We start from the raw sequence: 25,541 nt of genomic DNA, 5'->3' as shown, positions 1-25,541 counted from the left end.
TCAAGGGGATTCGAGATGTGTTAGTCCCACCCTTTTTCTTTAAGGGAACATACTTGCTCTGAACCCGCAGGATCTCCTCCTTGAATGCCCCCACTGCTGACACCAACTTACCTTCAAAGTAGCTGCTTCCAGCCCACTTTGGCTCAGTTCCATATCAGCTTAGCAAAATTGGCTTTTCCCCAACTGAGAACTTTTATTCCTGGTTTATCTTTGTCCTTTTCCATAACTACCCTAAATCTAACTGAATTATGATTACAAGCACCAAAATGCTGTCCCGCTGATGGCCCTTCCACCTGCCCAGCTTCATTCCCTAAAACCAAGTCCAGAATCCAGGGTCAAGGATGTCACCAAGTGGCTGTAGAGCATTCTTGGGGGGGGGGGGGGGGGGGGCGGGGGAGGGTGAATAGTCAGAGGTCGTGATCCATATCAGTACCAATGACATGGATAGAAAGAGGGATGAGATCATGCAGGCAGATTTTAGGGAGCTAGAAGATATTAAAAAGCAGGACCTCAAAAGGTAGTAATCTCCAGATTACTCCCGGTGCCATGTGCTAGTGAGTATAGAAATAGGATGATAGAGCAGATTAATTCGTGACTGGAGAGATGGTGCAGGCAGGAGGGCTTTAGTTCCTGAGGTAGTGGAACCTTTTCTGGGGGAGGTGGGATCTGTACGGGCTGCACCTCAACAGAGCCGGGACCAACATCATTTGGGGGGGGGGGGGGGGGTAAGGGGAGGAAACGGTTGCTAGTGCTGTTGGGGAGGGTTTAAACTAGCTTGGTGGGGGGATGGGAATAGATTTCAGAAGGGAGAGAAGCAAAGCTGGAATTGGAAAGCAGAAAAGTAGAGAGTGAATTTGGAAGGCAGAGGAAACAAAGGCTGGAAGATAGACAATAAGGGAGTTTGTCAGTGTTAAATGGTATATTGTTCAATGCAAGGAGTCTAGGAAGGCAGATGACCTGAGAGCACAGATAGACACTTGGGATTATGATATTATAGGTATTACTGAGACATGGCAGAAATGACAGCTCAACATTCCTAGTTACAGGATTTTCAGACGGGATAGAGAGGGTGATAAAAAAAGGGGGGGGGGGTGGGGAGTGTGGTCGCAGTATCAATTAAACAATTACAGCTGTGAGGAGGGATGATGTTAGAAGGATCAACAAATTAGGTCATATGGATTGAATTGAAGAACAAAAAGGGACAATCACACTGCTGTAGTATTATAGACCCCCAAACAGTCAGAGGGCGATAGAAGAGCAAATATGTAGGCAAACTTCTGAGAAATATGTAGGGAAATTTCTGCAAAAACTAGACGGCATTAATAGTAGGGAATTTCAACTAACCTAATATTAACTGGGAGATAATTAGTGTGAAAGGTATAGAGGATCTGGAATTCCTAAAATGCATTCAGGAGAACTTTCTTAGCCAGTATGTATGTAGCGTGCCCAACAAGGGAGGGGGCAGATCGGAACGCAACAGCAAACATTGGTTGCCCTCAGACTGAAATATCAATTAAGGCATTATTATACTGCAGGTGTATTGCTTACAGCAATGAAGAGCTAGGATGCCAGGTTATACTGCTGGTTCTGCATTGCTCTCAAAGTGCAGCTCTGACCAGACATAGTTGTACACATGCAGAACTTCAGTCACTAGCATCCAAATACCTGTTAAAAGTTTTAGTGCTACTGAAGACAGGGCAGTTTAGTTTTCTGCGAATGCCAAAAAGTATATAAAGTGGTTTCAAAATTAAGTTTTAAGAAATCAAACCTGCAATCTTGTTGCAATATCTGATAGTGAACTTTAACCAGTGCAAAGCCAAAACAGTGAGATGACTTCCTTGAGCTGTTACACCACTTGCCTGAATTAAATTCAGCTTGGTGACTTTATTCCTAGTTATACTGCCATTTTTTGCATCAGCAAGCTACATCACATCGAGTCCTCAACAAATAGCACAAGACAGGTACAAAGATGATTTTAATGTTAACTTTTATTATTTTAAAACAACTATGTTGAATGTCATTGTCCTTGCATAAGAAATAAACTAAACTTTATTTAGGGAGCACAATTTCTATAGGATTATGAAAACTGCCCTAATAGATTGGTGGTGAAAACGACCAGTAACACAGTTATAAAATATACAGGTGATCAGACATTAGAGAATATGTTCCCAGATTCCCATGACTGTGCATCAGATTTCTTATTTCCAGAAGAAACAGCAAATATCACATTTACAGAAACGACAGCATAAAAGGTGAAGACTGGAAAATAAACCAAAATCAGAGGAAACATATGGAAATATGCAGAACCAGAGAATGTAGTAGTACAAGTGAGGTTATCTCTCCCTTGCCCCAAATTCTCTCCTGTCCTGCAGGGTATAAGTTCTACAGTTCCAGATTTTGGGGGCCATCTTAGCCAAGCCCATGCATGCCCTCATCCAAAATCCACACATGGTTTCCAGCAGGAGCAACTGGTTTGGGAGATGGCACAGGCTATTTATCTCCCACCCACACCACTCGAGCACTGAATCTAACAAACATCTCCTCTGCAATCCTAACTGAGATTGGCTAACGCAGCACAGAATGGGGATGGAATCTGGTGACTTCCCAGTCTGTATGGCTCAATTCCACATCAGGCAGTGGCTTTATCAACAGTTACTTCAGAATATTTAAGTGAAAAAAAACATTTGTAATGCATTTTCATTTTAGTGTTGATTACAGTGACCTTTGCAGGAGATCCAAATGTCCTTTGGGAACAGTGTATTGAGGTATGTTTGGGTAGCTAGTTTGCACATAAAATGTTTTCAACTACCTGAATGCTCACATTGAACATTGAAACTGCATTTAGAATTTTGTGGAAGTAGCGGTCAATGGAAAAGCTTGAGTTGTGTAGGTGGTAAAGTTACTAGTGCATATGGGAGAATCGCACTGCTCATTTCGCAATGGGGAATACATTATCAAAATTACTTAATGTTTGAGGGCATGTCAGCATTTTTTCTTCTCCTCTGAAGTCAATGACTCATCCTAAAATAGTGTTCATGAACAACTTTCTGCTGCTTAAAATTCCTTTTTAAACGTACCTGATGGGCTATTCACCACTGAAACCATCATAGCTGAGCCTAATGATGTCACATACACCATTACTGGATAGCAAAGAGAAACAGGAATCCTGGCTGACTTTATCCTCTCCCTAACCAGGAGATGCTGACCATCCCTACTGCCACCCCAGCTCAGTCAGCATGGTGTTCCAACCATGTGTCTTTTTGGTCTATATGGCTCAGAACTAGTCACTGGGAGTGTTTAGCTGTTGAGACTTTAGCTGAACTTTGGTGTAGTTGAGCATGTGCTTTCCGGTAGATTATTGTTATATAGATATAACACACACATAAAAATGACGATTTGAAGAACGATGACAAGAAATTGAAAATGTAAATAAATTTACAATACAAATAAGATACAGGGTAAATAACTGAACAAAATCAAGCCAGAGATAGCAAGGATGCACCAACAGATCCTTAAATTAAGTTAGGGAAACCCTACTCATCCTAAAATTGCTTATATTGTAACAATCTCTCATTTTCTGCATCTCCTTACATCGACAGAATTAATTAAGCAACATTACTACAAATTAACACAATATTTTAGTTAAAACTAAACCAACCAGAATTTGCATAGCAAGTTTCAAGGGTCAGGCTTCTGTTCTAGATAAAGTTTCACATTCAGATTTTCATAAGCTTGTTAGCATTGGGTAATTTAAAGACAGCATAAACTGTAGTCTGGCACCAACACTGCACGAGTCAGAACTTATTAAAATCTCTCATACACAGACTCAACTTAAAACTCGGTACACAATTTCTTAGGTACCTTACTCAGCAGAAAGCAGTCCATCAAATTTTGCAATATGAGGCGAGGAAGAACTGAGTGGAATGAATAAAAGATCTCTGAAGAACTGCAAGGTTTCTATAGAACATGAAGAAAAGTCTGCTTACAGCTCCCATTTGATTAAGTCTTCTCTACAAAGTTGTGGAAAATGTGTTCAGAAGTGAAAACAATGCTTAACAGATCCTTTGTAGAATACTGTACTGTTATTCAGAAATAAATGCTGTTATTTAAGTGCCCTATTATATAAAACTAAGATTTTATTTTTTCTTTAGCCAATTCAGTGCTATGTATTTTTCCTCACAGTAAAACACTTAGAAAATATAGGTGTAATGAAACGGGGCACAAATTTGACTTATCACAGTGCCAAATTAACACTGCAAACCATGAGATTATTTCCACCTCCAATGATATTAACAAATGGTAAATGCAGTATTTTGTTAAAACTTTTGCAAGTGCAAGATTTGTACAAATATATAGACTACATTCAGGCCACATCAAGTCAATTAGCTGGTGTTGTACTTTAAAAAAAACTATATCTAGTTGAAACATAACATTGTTCCTGCAGGGATTTCACTTCAAAAATTATACACACGAGTGCTTGGGCAAAATTTTGATACTGTATCCTGGATAGTTCAGATTTTTTGTAGTGATAGAATTTGCTGAAATGAATTTCTCCCAGAATGTTGCAGACTGCATAGCTCACGGCCAAAGACAGATGGGGAAATAGAATGTTTTGATTTAATTAACACTTAAGTTGTGGCTTCATACAAAATTATCAATATTGTCTGAAAAGGGTACTCACAGTGGTCATTTGTTGAGATGCTGAAACGGCCTTAATTTTAATGCCAGTTTTGTAAATCTGTGATGATCAAGCAATCCTAATTTAAGAGAACTCACAACTAGTAGATGGATTTGTAAGTAATTTAACCTGAAGTGTTAATCATGGGTTGTAATTAATATAGCATTGACTATAATATGGCTGAAACCAGGCAGTAAATAGGCACTTCAGATTGAAGTACAGCAGTGGAAAAATAAATGGAGTGTAGGTCAGTATTTACAAATGCTGTTCAAAACCATCATTGAGCTCAGAATTGCTGCTGGCTACACTGACAAATCAAGTGAATGTTGTGAATAAAAGAAGTTGTTACTGAATAACTCAATTCAACCATAGGAAAGCCAATGAAAGCTACCAATCAATAAAACAAAAAATATAAAGGGAAGTTAAACACACTTGATTTCCTGAATGTCTTTACAAAAAAAAATCACAAATTTGCATATTTTTCAGGGGATAGCACACACTCATTATTCAACCCTGTAGTTGAGTTGCTGCACCATTAAAAATAATAATGGTCAGACCATGTTGTTCTGATTTATTTGGAGGATATTGTGAATGAAAATACTGTTACTTTTCTCAATTTAATATTAAAAATTTACAAAAAAGCATTTGGTGTTAACAAAAGTCAACTTGTGAATGCTGCTAAGGCGATTCAGTACATAAAGGGTTACATTTGTTGCACAGATCAGCACTCCTTTGGAAAAAGTTTCCTGTCATCTCTGGTCTACCTCAGATATTATCTTTGGAGGTTTCAATGGTTGCATCCTGAAATTGTTTTCCGTGTAGTTTTGAGCCTTAATTTTGCTATTCGGAATATATCCCATAGTGGTAGAGATTATCCAAGTCCCACATTTTTACAATTACTTTCAAATTCCAAAGTATGGCATTTAATTTCATTCATAAATAATGGGATAACAAAGACTAGCTCTGTGCTTTCCATTATAAAGAGAAGCTAATAAACCATAACACACAGCAACATATTTTGTTAAACAGCTTTAAGTAATAAAAAAAAACTGTGTGTGAAAACATTAATTGTATCCTTCAAGATGAATTGTACTTCTTATATCGTAAAGAATTAAAGGCAAGATGTCATCTACAAGTGAAATGAAAATAATTTACAGGACATTATGACAAAACAGCTTTTCATTCAAAATATATTTCATATTAGAAGCTTCAAGTATGATAACAAAAACGTGACATTGGAGAAACATAACAAAAATTAATGCGAAGCAATACATTATGGTTGTGTTCCAGTTTAAAACTGTGTCTGTTTTGGGGAGAAAGGAACACAAAGGCCCACACTGAAGGCTAGTCAATGACCCTGACAAATACCCACAAAGAATATATTTTTCCGAAGGCAATTTGGCTCAACTCAAGTAGAATAAATTAAATATATTTTTGTAATGAGACAATTGGTATTCAAAATTTTCCTTTAAGTTTTGGAATGCTTCATTAAATGCAATTTGTTGTTGCAGCAAAACATGCCACAAGTTTTTACACACCCTGCCGTATGACTGCAATGCATTAAATTTAGTACAATAATAAAATTGCAAATGTCAATTAAAAATGGATCCCTTTGCTTTTATTGCACATAGATTTCATTTTGTTTTAAATCTCCAAGCATGCATCAATATCTATTTATTGCACAACATAGGAGGGCTTCAAACCTTCTTAAGGTATATCCTCACAGTAAACTAAACAATAAAGAGATGGTTTATTGTTGAAACTACAATATTTCTTCCTAAATGCTGCATTAATACTGTCTAATAAACCAAATAGGGTCAGCTGCAGGGACTTAACCAGCTATCAGCATGTGGCCAGATGTACACTAGTAGAAATGCAGTAAAGGAAGTAGTCTTCAGTGCCTGCAGGCAAGTTTCTGTTAAAGTTCAAAGTTCAAAGATTGACTGATCAAAGTGCTTTTGGACTCAGCAGTACTTTTTCCTCTACTAGGGTCAAGAATCTGAACCATCAACATGTATCATCTGTAAAACAAAAATAGACCTGAATAAGAATACTGGGCAGCACTGTGGTGATATGCAATATTCTCAGTTATCGCATCACAATCATGACATGGAGGACAGAAAGGCAAGAAAGTCTTATGAAGCTAGAAATTAGTTCACATTTTTGGAGTTCCAGTAGCTGATAGTCATCAAAAACAGATCAAGTTACAACCTTAAAATACATTAAGGAAATACATTAATAATGTACAATCTTCTATTTTTCAGATTGTACACCTTATACAAATCATTATAACTTTCACACTGCTGAGTTTTGATGTACAAATACCTTTCAGTCACTGAATTTTTCTTTGTTTTTACAATATTGCAATGAAAGTCATGAAAATCACCCGACAGGAAATAAAGTGTTACAGGACAGTTTAACAAGAAGATTGTATTATCAACATGCTCTGCTCATTATGTTTATACTATTGGAATTATTGAACAGTTTCTAAGAATTGGGAGTACAGTTTTGCACCATACACCATTAATGTGAGCCAAGTGATGGATCATCACAATGGGTTCAATTTTGCCCAAGCCAGTTTTCTGGCGTATTGCCAGTTACGCCCGTTTTTCTAGGCCAGAAATGCAGCAGAAATATTTTGCCAAAGTTTCCCCGATGTATAATTCAAATTTGGCGCCGTGTAGCATGTCCATTTACCTCAGGAGGTGGAGCCTGCTGTCTGTGCCCAAAAAATGAAGCAGCACCTTCTGCGCACGCACAACAAAAAGTGAGACATTGTTGACGTTATTTCAATGAACGCGCATGTGCAGTACAGCTCCGGGTTGGCAATTGGCCATTTTTAGAGAGCTAGTTGTGTGAGAAGGAGTGCTGTGTGAGAGCATTGGAGAAATCAGATCTGCAACAATACAAGATGCAACGTGGTGCAAAGACCAAGAATTTCTTACAGGATGAATTGGAGGCACTAGTTACTGTGATTGAGACCAGATGGCAGGAGCTGGACAAAGAAAAGAAGAAACGCTGGAACTAAGTTGCAGAAGATTACTGCGCAATGGTGACCACCATGAGATCTGGAGGCCAGTGTAAAATGAAATGGCAAGACCTTGGTCAAGTAGTTAGTGTAAGTAATATTTTCATTTATTCAATGCAATTGCAATTGTAAATGTGACCATCTGAATTACCCATCCAGCAGAAAGACACCCTCTCTAAAAAGTTGCATTTCATCTTTGCAGAGGAAGGTGGCACATAATAAAAGGGAAAGAACTCGAACAGGAGGATGCCCGGCAAATCTGTAGCCACTGACACCATTTGAAGAGAAGATCACTGCTTTGATGGATCCTGCCTAGAGAAAAGCAATCACCACTGCACAAGCTGGGCCCACACTCAAGGGAAAGGATAGGTCCTGCAAACTCCGCAGTCTGGCTCTGCTAAATGTTAAGTACTGCGCGGGCTAGCCATGCTTCGGTTCATGGGGATGTCTCCGTCAGCTACGCTTTGGTTGATGCAATGTGCTATCATTCATCATTGTCCTTCAAATCAGCCTGCTGCCTTGCCTGCGTTATGAGAGCCTACTCATGCAACCCACCCTGCCCCTCCTCTGCTGCTAACCATTTGTCTGTGTTCTGTTCTATTTTGCAGAACTTGAGGCCGACCCTAACAATGTAGAAGATTATTCAGACGAGGACAAACCTGAAGAGAACATCTTCCAATCCCACCCTCCAGACCAAGAGCATGGGGATGAGGGGGAGGGGATGGAGATGGATTGGAAGATGTTATTTTCAGGCTCGTCCTCGTCTGAATAATCTTTTCAATCGTGAGGGTCGGCCTCAAGTTCTGCAAAATAGAACAGAACAGACAAATAGTTAGCATAGATGAAGTCGAATGACTTTGGTGGAGGTGCAGGTGCTGCCCATTGAGGTGCCAGCCCCTTCCGTGACTAGTGGTGGGACATTCCATGGTTTTCTAACGTCCGAGGTTGCGGATCCCAGTGGTGGGGTGCAGTGAGGCACACCCAGAGCCACACCTTCCGAGGCTGCAGGTTCCAGTGATGTGGTACAGCGAGGCACACACAGGGCCCCACTTTCCGAGGCTACAGGTTCCAGTGGTGTGGTGCAGTGAGGCACACACAGGGCCCCACTTTCCGAGGCTACAGGTTCCAGTGGTGTGGTGCAGTGAGGCACACCCAGAGCCACACCTTCCGAGGCTGCAGGTTCCAGTGATGTGGTACAGCGAGGCACACACAGGGCCCCACTTTCCGAGGCTACAGGTTCCAGTGGTGTGGTGCAGCGAGGCACACACAGGGCCCCACTTTCCGAGGCTACAGGTTCCAGTGGTGTGGTGCAGCGAGGCACACCCAGGGCCCCACCTTCCGAGTCTGCGGGTCCCAGTGGTGGCGTGCGAGCCACACCTGTGGGGAGGAGGGGAAGGACAACTTTTCTACATGGACCATGGGTACGATGGCCCGCCCTCCTCCGCCGTTGTCATACTTCGGGTTCAGGTACTTGCATGGCTTCCTCGTCCTCCTGCATCGACCTCTCTCTCCTGAGGTGCAGGATCTAACAGATGTGGTTCAGATGATGGCAATGAGTGGGGAGAGCATTGGCCTTACGCGATCACTCTTGGACATTATCAGTGGGGTGGGTGATGAGGTAGCGGGACTGTCGGGAGAAGTAACAACAACCTCACGAGAAATGGGAACGATGTCTGGAACCATGAGTGAGGGAATATCTCAGTCAGCTGAAACCATGTCAGAGACCAAGAGGGAGGGCATGTCACAAGTAGCTGATGCGCTGCCAGTGAACATCAGGGTGGGAATGTCAGAGATCGTGCAAACACTATCACTGAACATGAGGGAGGGAATGTCACAGGTAGTTGAGACACTTTTGCTCAACATGAGGGAGGGAATGTTGTAGGTCGTTGAGAAACTGTCAGGGCACATGAGGGAGGGAATGTCGGAGTTAGCTGCTGCAATAAGGGAACACACCCATTGACAGAATCAACTGCCACTCCCACACCAGCCTCTGAAGAGCCCCAAGCCGGGCCCTCCACATTGCCACCTGACACCCCCCACCTCAACAGGTGCGCACTACCAGAGATCTTAGAAAGAATAAGCTTGGTACCAACCTCAAACACTGCACCACCGCTTGCGGGCAGGGGTGGTGGAGTTACCAAGAACAAGCGTGGCGGGTGGTCTTAGAATAAGGTGGAGGAGAGATTGGTGCAGCCTTTCTTTGCTGCTGCTGTTATTATTGTTACTGTGGTAACTGTTCTCAAATTAAAAGATTTTTGTAAGTTATGTAAATTTACAAGTTTAAAAGTTAGTAAGTGATCTTAAAGTTTATAAGTGATCGTAACTGAAAACTTTAAAGTTTGATGCAAGAATAATTTTATTAAACTTAAGTACAAAGAACTGTTCATTAAACTTTTGAATAAAATATATTTTACATTAAATCTGAATAATTTTCATTATTTGTTCGATTATTAACACAACTTTTGAAGTAAACAAGAATAATTTCCATTATTTGTTCCATTAACACAAGACAACATTACGGAACAAGTCCAAACAGTAAACATAGTCCATGTGGAATAGTTGTCGCTGAGCCTTCAGGCAGCAAAGTGTTCACGGATGAGCTGCCGGCGCAAGACTCGAGCAATCATTAAAGGGGCACGATGGCCCGCCCTCCTCCGCTGTTGTCGCGCTTCGGGTTCATGTACTTGCATGTCTTCCTCATCCTCATCATCTGCATCTTTCTCATTATCATCAGCCACACTCACTGCAGGTGGGTCTTCTCCTACCAGCTGCTGCTGTCTCATGATGGCTATGTTATGTAGCATGTAGCACACAACAGTGAACTGACCGACAATCTCATTGAGCCCAATGTTAGTAATGATCTACCAGTGCTACACTTTGGCTGGCCCATTGCATCTAGTAGGATCATCCAAAAATGAGCCTGTTTGATAAGATGTATCCATTATATGGCTCATGCATTCTGCACTGTAATTTTTTAGGCTAGAAATTAAAATGTTCTATTCTCTCTGACGATCCCATAAGCTTACCTCTGATGGCAAGATTGCTGTTGGAGACAACACTGCTGTGTAAATGATGTTTACCAGTGCTATCAGAGATGCTAAAGCCTTCCAGGGGAAGGGAATCAACTGGGTGCTTCGAATGGAAAACGTCATAGTTGGCAAAGCTTAATGGCTCCCCCCTGGCAGTACCTGGCTTTGGTTTTACTATTTTGAACTTGACTGACCTCAGCCCACCAATATAGTTAGCAACTTGCAACAGGAACTGACTCAATTCCACTGGAAGTGGTTCTCCAGAATAAAAGGCAGCATGTATAGTAATTGACACCAAATAAAGATAAAAATTGTGATGTGAAGAGAGTATTGTATAGGGCACACTTAAAAATGGTTTCAAACTCAGTTTTGTTTCAACTTTTACCCAGCAGACTATCTAATTTCTGCTAGTGCTTCTGTAATCAGCTGAGTAAGTAGTTGACTTGTTTTCCAATTTTCCTTTAACCTGTGGAAACACAGCTCCCTTAAAAATCTCTCAAACTGGCTGAGTTTAGGAAACTTGCAGGTGTGAATGTAAAATGCTAGTTTTTTAAATAATGCCTATGTAGGCTCAAAAATAGATTACTTAATGCATAATCTTAGTACAGCCCAAAACCTACTCCTATATAACAGAAACATGAGCAACACTCATATTGAATTAATTGTATAACCTTATTTTATGTCACGATTTAATCTGGACTTGTTCAGTACTGTCAGCTGCTCCCATTACATAAGAACATAAGAAATAGGAACACAAGTAGGCCATACGGCCCCTCGAGCCTGCTCCGCTATTCAATACGATCATGGCTGATCTGATCATGGACTCAGCTCCACTTGCCCGCCCGCTCCCCATAACCCCTTATCGTTTAAGAAACTGTCTATTTCTGTATTAAATTTATTCAATGTCCCAGCTTCCACAGCTCTCTGAGGCAGCAAACTCCACAGGTTTACAACCCTCAGAAGAAATTTCTCCTCAGCTCAGTTTTAAATGGGTAACCCCTTATTCTAAGATCATGCCCTCCATCTAGTCTCCATCAGTGGAAACATCCTCCGCATCCACCTTGTCAAGCCCCCTCATAATCTTAAACGTTTCGATATGATCACCTCTCATTCTTCTGAATTCCAATGAGCAGAGGCCCAACCTACTCAACCTTTCCTCATAAGTCAACCCCCTCGTCCCTGGAATCAACCTTGTGAACCTTCTCTGAACTGCCTCCAAAGCAAGTACCTGTATATCCTTTCGTAAATATGGAAATCAAAACTGCATGCAGTATTCCAGGTGTGGCCTCACCAATACCCTGTATAGCTGTAGCAAGACTTCCCTGCTTTTATACTCCATCCCCTTTGCAATAAAGGCCAAGATTCCATTGGCCTTCCTGATCACTTGCTGTACCTGCATACTATCCTTTTGTGTTTCATGCACAAGTACCCCCAGGTCCACAGATTTGCAGCACTTTGCAATCTTTCTCCATTTAAATAATAACTTGCTCTTTGATTTTTTTTCTGCCAAAGTACATGACCTCACACTTTCCAACATTATACTCCATCTGCCAAATTTTTGCTCACTCACTTAGCCTATGTCCTTTTGCAAATTTTTTGTGTCTTCCTCATACATTGCTTTTCCTCCCATCTTTGTATCATCAGCAAACTTGACTACGTTACAGTCAGTCCCTTCTTCCAAGTCATTAATATAGATTGTAAATAGTTGGGGTCCCAGCACTGATCCCTGTGGCACCCCACTAGTTACTGGTTGCCAACCCGAGAATGAACCATTAATCCCAACTCTCTGTTTTCTGTTAGCCAATCCTCTATCCATACTAATATATTACCCCCAACCTCGTGAACTTTTATCTTGTGCAGCAACCTTTTATGTGGCACCTTGTCAAATGCCTTCTGGAAGTCCAAATACACCACATCCACTGGTTCCCCTTTATCCACCCTGTTCATTACATTCTCAAAAAATTCCAGCAAATTTGTCAAACATGACTTCCCCTTCATAAATCCATGCTGACTCTGTCTGACTGAATTTTGCTTTTCCAAATGTCCTGCTACTGCTTCTTTAATAATGGACTCCAACATTTTCCCAATCGCAGATGTTAGGCTAACTGGTCTATAGTTTCCTGCTTTTTGTCTGCCTCCTTTTTTTAAATAGGGGCGTTATATTTGCAGTTTTCCAACTCCAGTTAAAAGTATCCAACTGTCCCAACCATGTTATGTACACATGTCACAAACTTAGTAACTGCACAAAGGGCAGTTCTAACAGAGTGCTGGCTGAAAATTTAGTACCAATATATTTCTTTTTTTCCCCCTCCTCTCCTGAAGGTACTTATATGTGCTATGTTATGGACCCAGGGCACAGGCAACTCACATTCATTGTCCTAGTGGCCATCCTTCATGTATGATTCTTGACAGTTGACAGCAGCAAACTATATGACTCTGAAAGGCAACACAGCAAAACCCTATGCTCTCCTTACCACATGTCCACAAACATGCACTATGCAACAGAAGTCCTTTGATGGCAATCAGGCCGTTCCCCTGTTCTTTACTTTCCCCTTCAGAGCTGAAGACGAATGTAAAATCTCAGCGAAGATCAACAAATTCAGCAAACTGTGTATAGAATCTGGGTACTTCTGGTCCTTATAGTTCAATGCTCCCCACTAGGCCATCAGGGAGCTCAAAGTAACTTTGAAGAAAAAAATTAGCCTGCATAGATCTGAAAATAATTAAGTCTAAAAATCTTTATTGAAATAAAAAAATACTGTAGATCCAAATAACTTGCTGTTGTGTTCCAACAGATTTTGTCTAAAACATTGGGCTCAATTTTCCCGGGTCATTTGTGCCGTTTTTTTGGGTGCGCGCCATTTTTTTTTGGTGTATTTATTTTTTTCGAAGTTTCCCTTTGCGATCTGTGCCTACGTAACTGACGGTTCCGATTTTTCTAGGCCAGTTTTTTTTTACGTCATATCTCTCATATCTGTGCTGGTTTTTATAATTTTTCGCAGTTTTGCCAAAACTTTTTCCTCTTCAGTCGGCATATCTGGCCACTTCCGAAAAACCTTCTGGGCACTTAAGAAAACCAGCGAACATTCACAAATCAGCGCTGAAAGACAACGTTGTTTTTAAATCGAAGATTTTGGAGGAAGTCAAGAACACTAAAATATCAGTAATAAAGTTCAACTTTTTTTTACCTGTCAACGCAGTAAATGGAGGCTTGCTGGATTTCAGAAGTTCTTTTTTTTTTTTACTCACTCATACACCACCACCGAACATCTTGAGGCAGGGCTCGAGGGTCATAGCTTTGGCCGGAGAAGCAACGCCACGCCCGGACACAGGACTTGGCTGGAAAACAAGCCCGGGGGTGGGGGGGCTCGGGAGTGAGGGGCTGATTGGAAGACTTCTGAAGACTGCATTACTGGGGGTTGGGGGCGGGCGGCGGGGGAGTGAGAGAAGGGGAGAAGTCACAAGACAGCAATTAGTTAAGGGGGAGGGGAAGAGAGAAGTCACAAGACCTTGGGTGTGGTCCATCCATACAGACCTGAGACAGAGAGAACTGTGAACCTGTCCTGCCTGCTTTCCTGCCATTTTGAGCTTCTTTCAAAGATAAAATTTAAGTATGGGGGCAATACTGACAATGCCATACCTTGTGCGAGCCTTCTGCATGATGGTGCTATGTAGGAGACAATTGATTCGACTTCATCGCATGAGGAACATCAGAGACCGTTGGGCGCTGGACAGGAGGCCTTAACCACCTCGGGTATATCGACAGGCGTTCGTATCTCCACCCGAGTGATGCAGACTGTGTCAGAAGGCTGCGTTTCCTCAAAGAAATTGTAACTGAGATCTGTGAATTGGTCAAAGCAGACCTGCAACCTTGAAGCATCAGGAGGACTGTTTTGTCAGTTGAAGTGAAGGTTACAGCTGCACTTTCATTCTATGCCTCCGGCTCGTTTCAAGCTACAGCTGGGGATGTGTGCGGCGTCTCTCAACATGCAACACATGTCTGCATTCGCCAGGTGACAGCTACACAGCATGTGTGGAGGAACGACTTCATAAAGTTCCCCAAGGCCAAGCAATGCATGACAGGGCTGTGGGCTTCTCAAAAGGTACAAGGCTGCATTGATTGTACCCACATCACCTTGCGAGCACCTTTGGAGGATTCAGAGATGTACAGGAACAGAAAAGGCTTCCACTCCATTAATGTACAGCTTGTGTGTGACGACAATGCATCGTATCATGTCAGTCGATGCACAATACCCTGGGAGCACTCATGATGCATGCATACAACACAAGAGCGTTATTTCTGCCATGTTTCAGCAGGAGCTAGAAGGGTAGAGCTGGCTACTGGGAGACAAAGGGTACGGCCTCGCCACCTGGCTCATAACGCCCCTACGTGTAACCCGGACAGAAGCTTTGGAGGCAGTTCAGAGAAGGTTCACTAGGTTGATTCTGGAGATGGGGGAGTTGACTTATGAGGTAAGGTTGAGTAGGTTGGGCCTCTACTCATTGGAATTCAGAAGAATGAGAGGTGATCGTATCGAAACATAAGATTATGAAGGGGCTTGACAGGGTGGATGCAGAGAGGATGTTTCCACTGGTGGGAGAAGACTAGAACTAGAGAGCATGATCTTAGAATAAGGGGCCACCCATTTAAAACAGATGAGGAGAAATTTCTTCTGAGGGTTGTAAATCTGTGGGGATTTGCTGTCTCAGAAAGCTGTAGAAGCTGGGACATTGAATAAATTTAAGACAGAAATAGACAGTTTCTTAAACGATAAGGGGATAAGGGGTTATGGGGAGCGGGCATGGAAGTGGAGCTGAGTCCATGATCAGATCAGCTTGAGGGGTCGTATGGCCTACTCCTGTTCCTATTTCTTATGTTCTTATAAGCTGACCAGGAATACAACATGTCGCACATTGCGATACGCAGCATCATAGAGAAGACCACTGACATCTTGAAACTGTTTCCGGTGCCTGGACCATTCCAGAGGCTACTTGCTGTACTCCCCTGAGATTGTCGGTCAGTTCACTGTTGTATGCTGCATGCCTTAGCCATCATGAGGCAGCAGAACCTGGTAGTGAAAGATGACAATGATGTGGAAGATGCCGATGACGACGACAAGGATGTGGAAGCTATGCAATTGGCTGAGATCGGAGCATGACGGCGGAGAAGGGTGGGCCATTGTGCCCCTTTAATGATTGCTCAAGTCTTGCGCCAGCAGGGTGAACGTTTTACTGCTGCCTGAGGGCTCAGTGACAACTATTCCACATGGACCTTGTTTACTGTTTGGAGCTATTCTTGTGTTGTGTTGATGGAACAAATTATGGAAATTATTCTTGTTTACTTCAAAAGTTGTTTTAATAATTGATCAAATAATGGAAATGATTCAGTTTTAATGTAAAATATATTTTATTCAAAAGTTTAATAGTTCTTTTGTACTTAACTTTAATAAAATGATTCTTGTATCAAACTTTACTTTAAGATCACTCACAAACTTTTAAACTTGTAAATATACATAACTTACAAAAAACTTAAATTTGAGAACAGTTACAACAGTAACAACAGCAGCAGCAAAAAAAGGCTGCACCTGCACCCACCCATCTCTCCTGCACCTTATTCTAAGACCACCCACTGCGCTAGGTCTTGGACTCCCCACCACCCCTGCCCGCAGGCAGCACAGTGTTTCTGGGCTTGGTACCAAGCTTATTCTTTCTAAGATCTTGGGTACTGCGCACCTGTTAATGGTGGGGGGGAGTCATCGGCGGCAAGTTGGAGGGCCCGTCTTTGGGCTCTTCAGAGGCTGATGTGGGGATTGGAGTGGGAGTGGCAGTTGATTCAATCAATGGGTGCGGGGTCTGGGAATGTTCCCTGATTGCAGCAGCTAACTCCAACATGCTGTCCCTCATGCACACTCAACGACCTGCAACATTCCCTCCCTCATGTTGAGCAAAACTGTCTCAACGACCTGCAACGTTCCCTCCCTCATAGTCAGTGACAATGTTTGCACTATCTTCAACATTCCCTCCCTCATGGTCACTATTCCCTCACTGATGATCCCGGACATCGTTCCCATTTCTCGTGTCATTGCTGTTACTTCTCTCGACAGTCCCACTACCTCATCACTCACCCCACTGATGGCATCCAGGAATGATCGCCGCACTCAATGACATCATCTGAAACACATCTGTTAGATCCTGCACTTCAGGAGCGCGTGGTTGAGCTCTCCTTCCCCTCCTCCCCACGGGTGTGGCTCGCACCCCACCATTGGGAACCGCAGCCTGGGATGGTGGGGCCCTGGGTGTGCCTCGCTACACCCCACCACTGGGTCCCGCAACCTCGGACATTCGGAAACCATGGGATGTCCCACCAGAACTCAAACCACTAGTCACGGAAGGGGTTGCCACTGCAATGAGCGGCACTTCCTCCAAAGTCAATAAAACAGTGGGGGTTTCATCCAGCTCCATCCGCTCTCCCTCAACCCCATATTCTTGGTCTGGAGGGTCGAATTCGAAGATGTTATCCTGTTCAGGCTTGTCCTTGTCTGAATTTTTTTCTACATCGTCAGGGTCGGCCTCAAGTTCTGTAAAATAGAACAGAACACAGACAAACGGTTAGCAGCAAAGGAGAGGGCAGGGTGGGTGGCATGAGTGGGCTCAGACAGCGCAGGCCAAGCAGCAGGCTGATTTGAAGGACCACGATGAATGACAGCACATTGCATTAATCGAAGCGTAGCTGACGGAGACATCCCCAGGAACCAAAGCATAGCTAGCCCTGCGCAGTACTTAACATTTAGCAAAATCAGACTGTGGAATTTGCAGGACTTACCCTCTCCCTTGAGTGTGGGCCCAGCTTGTGCATTGGTGATTGCTCTTCTCCAGGCAGGACCCATCAAAGAAGCAACCCGGTCTTCCAAGTGTGTCAGTGGCTGCAGATTTGCCGGGTCTCCTCCTGTTTCAGTTCTTTGCCTTTTATTACGTGCCACCTTTGTCTGCAAAGATGAAAACCTAGCTTTTTAAAGAGAGGATGTCTTTCTGCTGGGTGGGACATTCAGATGGTCACATTTACAATTCCAGTGAAGAAATGAAAATATTACTTACACTAACTATTTGACCAAGGTCCTGCCATTTCTTTTTACACTGACCTCCAGATCTCGTGGTGATCACCATTCCACAGTAATCTTCTGCAACTTGGTTCCAGCGTTTCTTCATTTCTTTGGATGGAACTTTTATGTAACCTCTGCTGGTGTCCAGCTCCTGCCACTTGTTCTCAATCACAGTAACTGGTGCCTCCACTTCTTCCTGAAAGAAATTCTTGGTCCGTGCACCACGTTGGATCTTGTTCTTCGATTTTTCCTATGCTCTCACACAGCACTCCTTCTCACACAACACAACTGGCTCTTTAAAAATGGCCGATTGCCAACTTGGAGCTGTACTGCACATGCGCGTCTATTGCAATGACGTCAAACGTAATTTTTTTCCTTCCGCGCATGCGCAGATGGTGCGGCATAGTTTTTCGGCACAGACAACAGGCTCCAGCCCCCGAGGCGACTGGACACACTGCGCGGCGTCAAATTCGAAGTATAGATCGGGGAAACTTTGGCAAATTATTTCCGGCGCATTTCTGGCCGAGAAAAACAGGTGTAACTATGGCAATATGTCAGAAAACGTGCTTGGGCAAAATTGAGCCTATTGAGTTGCTGTATACATTTAGTTAAAAGGGTTGAAAACCTGTACAATAGTGATGCTTATTCATTAGATTTTACAGCAATTTGGAGAAAAGTTAACATTTATAAATGCAGCGTCAAGTTTCCTATATGTAATCTAAAATGATGAGGAAGTTGGTCCCATGAAGAACTTCTGAGGGCTGGACTTTCCTAGGAGCCCCTCAACACCCGAATGCCCACTCAGAAAAATCGCTAACGTTTGGTAAGTAGCTCTAGCGAGAATTTCCACTTTTATGTTAAAACTAATCGCCCGGCGAGAAAATGGGCATTGCACCTTTATTATCGGCGGTTTTCTCGGTGGTTAAGAGGAAACTAAGTAAAACGGGCTGTTCTTACTGGTAAGTATTTCAAATTTAGTCCGAGGCTGCGGTTGGGCCGAGGGGGGGGGGGGAAACCTTTTTTAAAAATTCATTAAAAAAACATAAAAGGCATTCCCAAGACACTTTTACACCTAATCGGCGTTTTAAAATTAAAATAAAGAACCTTTAACTTACCTTTCTTTGCACAGTACTCACCTACCGTCCTGTTTAAGCAGCTTTTACAGGCGGTTCCCTTGGCGATCTGAACGGGCTTCCGTTGAGGCCAAACTTACGCCCTGGCAATTTTCTTGCCGTTGCATGTCGACGGTTTGGTCCCGGGCGGGCGTTTTCAGATTTGGGCGAAACCACTAAGAGGGAAACTTTTGCCGGGTGGAAAAACAGCTGTATCGCCAAGAACCCGCCGAAAATGATAGGAAAATCTAGCCCTGAATGTCTGTAGCGATATTACAGTGGATGACTTAAAACAACACTTGTATTTATATAGCGCCGTTCTTGCTTCCCCCCCCCTACCCATCATTCATTTTCCTGTGGCGTGTTGGCTATGTACCTTCTGTGGTGAAAGGACTAGATCTGTGACCTGGAGGGATAAAAGAGGGAGCCCAATTTTCTTGCCCTGGTCTTCTTGGAACTTCTTCCAAAAAGCACAACTAAGATTCAGAACTCTAGAGAATGGGAGAATAGAATCTGGATGCAGATACTGAAAGCAAAATTTTCAAAGTCTGCAGTTGATACTAGGATAGGAGGCAAAGCAAATAATGCGAAACAATGCAATCATATTCAGAAACATTTAAAAATTTGGATAAGATAGTTGATTCAATTCAACGTGGATAACTGGTTATATTTTCCATTGCCTGCTGTGTCTAAACTGCCACAGTCTAAAACTGACTGCAAAAGTTTCTATAGATATGTGAAGAGAAAAAGATTAGTGAAGACAAACGTAGGTCTCTTGCAGTCAGAATCAGGTGAATTTATAATGGGGAACAAAGAAATGGCAGACCAATTGAACAAATACTTTGGTTCTGTCTTCACGAAGGGAGACACAAATAACCTTCTGGAAATACTAGGGGACCGGGGGTCTAGCAAGAAGGAGGAACTGAAGGAAATCCTTATTCGTCAGGAAATTGTGTTAGGGAAATTGATGGGATTGAAGGACGATAAATCCCCAGGGCCCGATTGTCTGTATCCCAGAGTACTTAAGGAAGTGTCCCTCGAAATAGTAGATGCATTGGTAGTCATTTTCCAACATTCTATAGGCTCTGGATCAGTTCCTATGGATTCGAGGGTAGCTAATGTAACCCCACTTTTTAAAAAAGGGAGGGAGAAAACAGGGAATTATAGACCGGTTAGCCTGACATCGGTAGTGGGGAAAATGTTGGAATCAATTATTAAAGATCTAATAGCAGCGCATTTGGAAAGCAGTGACAGGATCGGTCCAAGTCAGCATGGATTTATGAAAGGGAAATCATGCTTTACAAATCTTCTAGAATTTTTTGAGGATGTAACTAATAGGGCCCAAGTTTCCACAAGAAAAAAAACGGGCGCCCCTCCGAGCTGGGCGCCCGTTTTTCGCGCCTAAAAAAATCGTCGGTATTCTCCACCGATTTACAGGTCCTGTGGCACTCGGCACGAGCTGTGGGGGGGGGGGGCCGAGCCAGGTCCCGGCGCTGAAAACAGTGCCGGGACCTCTGCACATGCGCGCTACAGTCGGCACGCAAGTGCAGTAGCTCCAGGCGCCGAACTGTGTGGGAGGGGCCCGAAGCACGCAGCCCCTAGCCCAATGGCCTCACTGGGGCTGCGTGAATGAGGCTCCTCCCACGGCCAAGCTCCTGCTCCCCGCCCGACCAGACCCGACACTCGCTTCCCCCCCCCGCCCCCGCCGACCAGACACCCGAGACCCGCTCCCCACCCCCCGCCCCGACCCGAGACCCGCTCTCCCCCCCCCCGCCCCGCCCCGACACCCGAGACCCGCTCCCCCCCCGCCCCGACTCGAGACCCGCTCCCCGCCCCGACCCGAGGCCCGCTCCCCCCACCCCCCGACCCGCTCCCCGACCCGAGGCTAGTTTCCCCCCCCCCCCCGACCCGACACCTGCACCCCCCCGACCCGACACCCGCTCCTGTTCCCTGACCCCCCCCCCTCTCTCCCCTCCCTCCTCTCTCCCCTCCCTCCCCTCCCCTCCCTCCTCCCTCCCTCCTCTCTCCCCTCCTCCCTCCCCCTCTCGCTCAGCGGCACGAACAACTGCAGAATTCTCCCTGGCTGAAGCACTTTCACACAGGTAGGAAGATGGTTTATTTAATCTTTTCTTGGCTTATAAATGTTTATTCAGGTTGGATTTATTTGTATAATATTTGTAGAAGTATAAATAAGGATTTATTGTCGAATTTAATGAGTTCCCTTCCCCCCCCCACCTCGTTCTGGACGCCGAATTTGTAACCTGCGCCTGATTTTTTAATGTGTAGAACAGGTTTTTTCAGTTCTACAAAAATCTTCACTGGCTCCATTCTACTTTAGTTTGGAGTACATTTTCACTGTGGAAACTTTCAAATCAGGCGTCAGTGGCCGGACACGCCCCCTTTTGAAGAAAAAATTCTGTTCTAAACTACAACTGTTCTACCTGACTAGAACTGCAGAAAAAAAAATGTGGAGAATTGCGATTTCTAAAATAGTCCGTTCTCCACCAGTTGCTCCTAAAAATCAGGCGCGAATCATGTGGAAACTTGGGACCATAGAGTGGACAAGTGAGAACCAGTGGATGTGGTGTATTTGGACTTTTAAAAGGCTTTTGACAAGGTCCACACAAGAGATTAGTGTGCAAAATTAAAGTACATGGTATTGGGGGTAATGTATTGACTTGGATAGAGAACTGGTTGGCAGACAAGAAGCAAAGAGTAGGAATAAACGGGTCCTTTTCAGAATGGCAAGGTTCAGTGCTGGGACTCCAGCCATTTACAATATACATTAATGATTTAGACAAAGGAATTGAATGTAATATCTCCAAGTTTGCAGATTACACTAAGCTGGGTGGCAGTGTGAGCTGTGAGGAAGATGCTAAGAGGCTGCAGGGTGACTTGGACAGGTTAGGCAAGTGGGCAAATGCAGTATAATGTAGATAAATGTGAGGTTATCCACTTTGGTGGCAAAAACAGGAAGGCAGATTATTATCTGAATGGTGACAGATTAGGAAAAGAGGAGGTGCAACGAGACCTGGGTGTCACGGTACATCAGTCACTGAAAGTTGGCATGCAGGTATAGCAGGCGGTGAAGGCGGCAAATGGCATGTTGGCCGTCATAGCGAAAGGATTTGAGTATAGGAGCAGGGAGGTCTTACTGCAGTTGTGCAGGGCTTTGGTGAGGCCTCACCTTGAATATTGTGTACAGTTTTGGTCTCCTAATCTGAGGAAGGACATTACATAGAAACATAGAAAATAGGTGCAGGAGTAGGCCATTCGGCCCTTCGAGCCTGCACTGCCATTCAATGAGTTCATGGCTGAACATGCAACTTCAGTACCCCATTCCTGCTTTCTCGCCATACCCCTTGATCCCCCTAATTAGTAAGGACTACATCTAACTCCTTTTTGAATATATTTAGTGAATTGGCCTCAACAACTTTCTGTGGTAGAGAATTCCACAGGTTCACCACTCTCGGTGAGGAAGTTTCTCCTCATCTCGGTCCTAAATGGCTTATCCCTTGTCCTTCGACTGTGACCCCTGGTTCTGGACTTCCCCAACATTGGGAACATTCTTCCTGCATCTAACCTGTCTAAACCCGTCAGAATTTTAAACGTTTCTATGAAATCCCCTCTCATTCTTCTGAACTCCAGTGAATACAAGCCCAGTTGATCCAGTCTTTCTTAATATGTCAGTCCCGCCATCCCGGGAATCAGTCTGGTGAACCTTCGCTGCACTCCCTCAATAGCAAGAATGTCCTTCCTCAAGTTAGGAGACCAAAACTATACACTATACTCCAGGTGTGGCCTCACCAAGGCCCTGTACAACTGTAGTAACACCTCCCTGCCCCTGTACTCAAATCGCCCCTCACTATGAAGGCCAACATGCCATTTGCTTTCTTAACCGCCTGCTGTACCTGCATGCCAACCTTCAAAGACATTCTTGCTATTGAGGGAGTGCAACGAAGGTTTACCAGACTGATTCCCGGGATGGCAGGACTGACGTATGAAGAAAGACTGGATCGACTAGGCTTATATTCACTGGAATTTAGAAGAATGCGAGGGGATCTCACAGAAACATTTAAAATTCTGACGGGATTGGACAGGTTCGATGCAGAATGTTCCCGATGTTGGGGAAGTCCAGAACCAGGGGTCACAGTCTAAGGATAAGGGGTAAGCCATTTAGGACCGAGATGAGGAGAAACCTTTTCACTCAGAGTTGTGAATCTGTGGAATTCTCTACCACAGAAAGTTATGGAGACCAGTTCGTTAGATATATTCAAAAGTGATTAAGATGTGGCCCTTACGGCTAAAGGGATCAAGGGGTATGGAGAGAAAGCAGGAATGGGGTACTGATCATATTCATGATCATATTCAATGGTGGTGCAGGCTCAAAGGGTTGAATGGCCTACTCCTGCACCTATTTTCTATGCCACAGTGGCAGTGTGGCCCTCATCAACTGATCACATTGGATTCTCCCCATCTTCTCTGGTACCATCTCTTCTTTTAAGCACATCATGTTGTTCCACTCCTCCTTTAAATCATCGTTTTCTACTACCCTCCCAATCCCAAGTTTCTCCACAAGCTATCCTCTCAGCTTCTACATTGAGCAACTCCTCATCCATAGAGATTTCAATCTATCTCTCCTCTGAATTCACTGCCCTCTCTAAACCTCTCCCTCCATCAAAAATCTCCTATCCATATTCATAGCCAGCCCCTTAGTCTTCCTACTCACATGACCTCTCTACTTCGATCACTGACAATGTCACTTCCGGCCACTTCCTTGTGTCCCTCACCACCCAACATCCCCCTATTCCCTTCCAACCCTGGAAAATAAATTATTCCTGCAAGCCACTTCCAACTGCACTCTGAAGGTCCTCATTGCCTATCCATTTTCCTTCCATTCGCTATGATACTTCAGCAGCTGTTTACCTGCTCAACTGCTCCATTATTTCCACCATTGATGTCCTGCCATCCTGGTTGTCCCCCCTGGTATGGTTTCCATCTTCACTTTAAGTGGCACAGACTTGGGTATATCCATTGCACAACTGGTTTAGCCATTCATCACCAAAACTGGAGATCTTCATGGAGAACAAAGGTTCTTTTCTCCACTACCAACGGTCTCCTTAAACCCCTCTCCCTTACACTCTCCACCAAGTACAAGGAGCTCATGGATTTCTTTGTCACTAAGGAAGAGGCCATCCATTGAACTGCCTCTGCTGTTTTAACTTCTTCCCCTTGCCCATGAAAGCAAATCTCCCCCACAGGTTTGTCCCTGCCCCAGCGACGATCCTACATCATTCTCCAATTTCCCATCTCCCCTCATGCCCTCTCCGAGATCATCACTTCTATTATCACCACCACCTCCTCAAAAACCAAACCTTCAACCTGACTCTGCAAAGTACCACCCCATCTCCAATCTCCCTGTCCTCTTCAAAGCCCTTGAACATGTCATCTTATAAATCTGTGTCCATCTTTCCTAAAACTATGTTTCAATCTCTCCAAACAGGTTTCCACCCCGCCACAACATTGGGACAAATTACATCCAGTGCTACTGCTCGCGCTTCGCTCCAATTTGCCTACCCATAGATGGGGCATCTCCAGAAATGGCTTCACTTGCTGAACTATCAAAGTCTTGAGAATTGGGAGTGTTCTAAATTTACAATACTCTGAAATAGTCCATCCTAATTCCACTGCTAAATGGACCAGCTCCAGATCCTTACGGCACCCCACCAGTTACAACCTGCTAACCTGAAAATGACTTGTTTATCCCTACTCAGTTTTCTGTCCATTAATCAATCTTATATCCATTGTAATATATGACCCCCAACTCCATGAACCTTTATCTTGCACAGCAACCTTTTAAGAACGTAAGAAATAGAAGCAGGAGTATGCCATACAGCCCCTCGAGTCTGCTCCGCCATTCAATAAGATCATGGCTTTTATGTGGCACCTTATCAAATGCCTTTTGGAAATCCAAATATACTACATCCACTGGTTCCCTTTTGTCTACTCTGCTAGTTACATCCTCAAAAAACGATTTTGTTAAACACGATTTCCCTTTCATAAAACCATGTTGACTCTGCCTAATCATATTATGCTTTTCTAAATGTCCTGTTACCACTACCTTAATAATGGATTCGAGCATTTTCCCGACAAATGATGTCAGGTAACTGGCCTGTCTTTTACCGTTTTCTCCCTCCCTCCTTTCTTGCATAGTTACATTTACTACCTTCCAATCTGCTGGGGTTCTAGAATCTCATCATCATCATAGGCAGTCTCTCGGAATCGAGGAAGACTTGCTTCCACTCCTGAAGTGAGTTCTTTGGTGGCTGAACAGTCCAATACGAGAGCCACAGACTCTGTCACAGGTGGGACAGACATTTGTCGAGGGAAGGGGTGGGTGGGACTGGTTTGCCGCAAGCTCCTTCCGCTGCCTGTGCTTGACCTCTTCACGCTCTCGGTGTTGAGATTCGAAGAGCTCAACGCCCTCCGGGATGCACTTTCTCCACCTCGGAAGATCACAACCAATGCATCCACTATCTCTGCAGCCACCTCTTTTAGAACCCCAAAATGGAGGCCCTCCGGTCCAGGGTATTT

General features: G+C 43.8%; 1 protein-coding gene across 2 annotated transcripts in view; it reads right to left on the bottom strand.

The window, feature by feature from the left end:
* Nucleotides 1-1,970: 1,970 nt before the first annotated feature.
* Nucleotides 1,971-25,541, bottom strand: part of ube2wb (ubiquitin conjugating enzyme E2 Wb) — a 117,550-nt gene continuing 93,979 nt past the window's right edge. For both annotated transcript variants that reach the window (XM_070891141.1, XM_070891147.1), the window contains exon 6: nt 1,971-6,699. In XM_070891141.1, coding sequence (XP_070747242.1) covers nt 6,686-6,699 — 14 coding nt within the window. In that variant the 3' untranslated portion in view covers nt 1,971-6,685. The remainder of the gene's footprint in view (nt 6,700-25,541) is intronic.

This window comes from Pristiophorus japonicus, chromosome 1 (assembly GCF_044704955.1).
Source record: "Pristiophorus japonicus isolate sPriJap1 chromosome 1, sPriJap1.hap1, whole genome shotgun sequence".
Lineage (NCBI taxonomy): Eukaryota > Metazoa > Chordata > Chondrichthyes > Pristiophoridae > Pristiophorus > Pristiophorus japonicus.
This window is presented reverse-complemented; position numbering and strand designations above follow the sequence as displayed.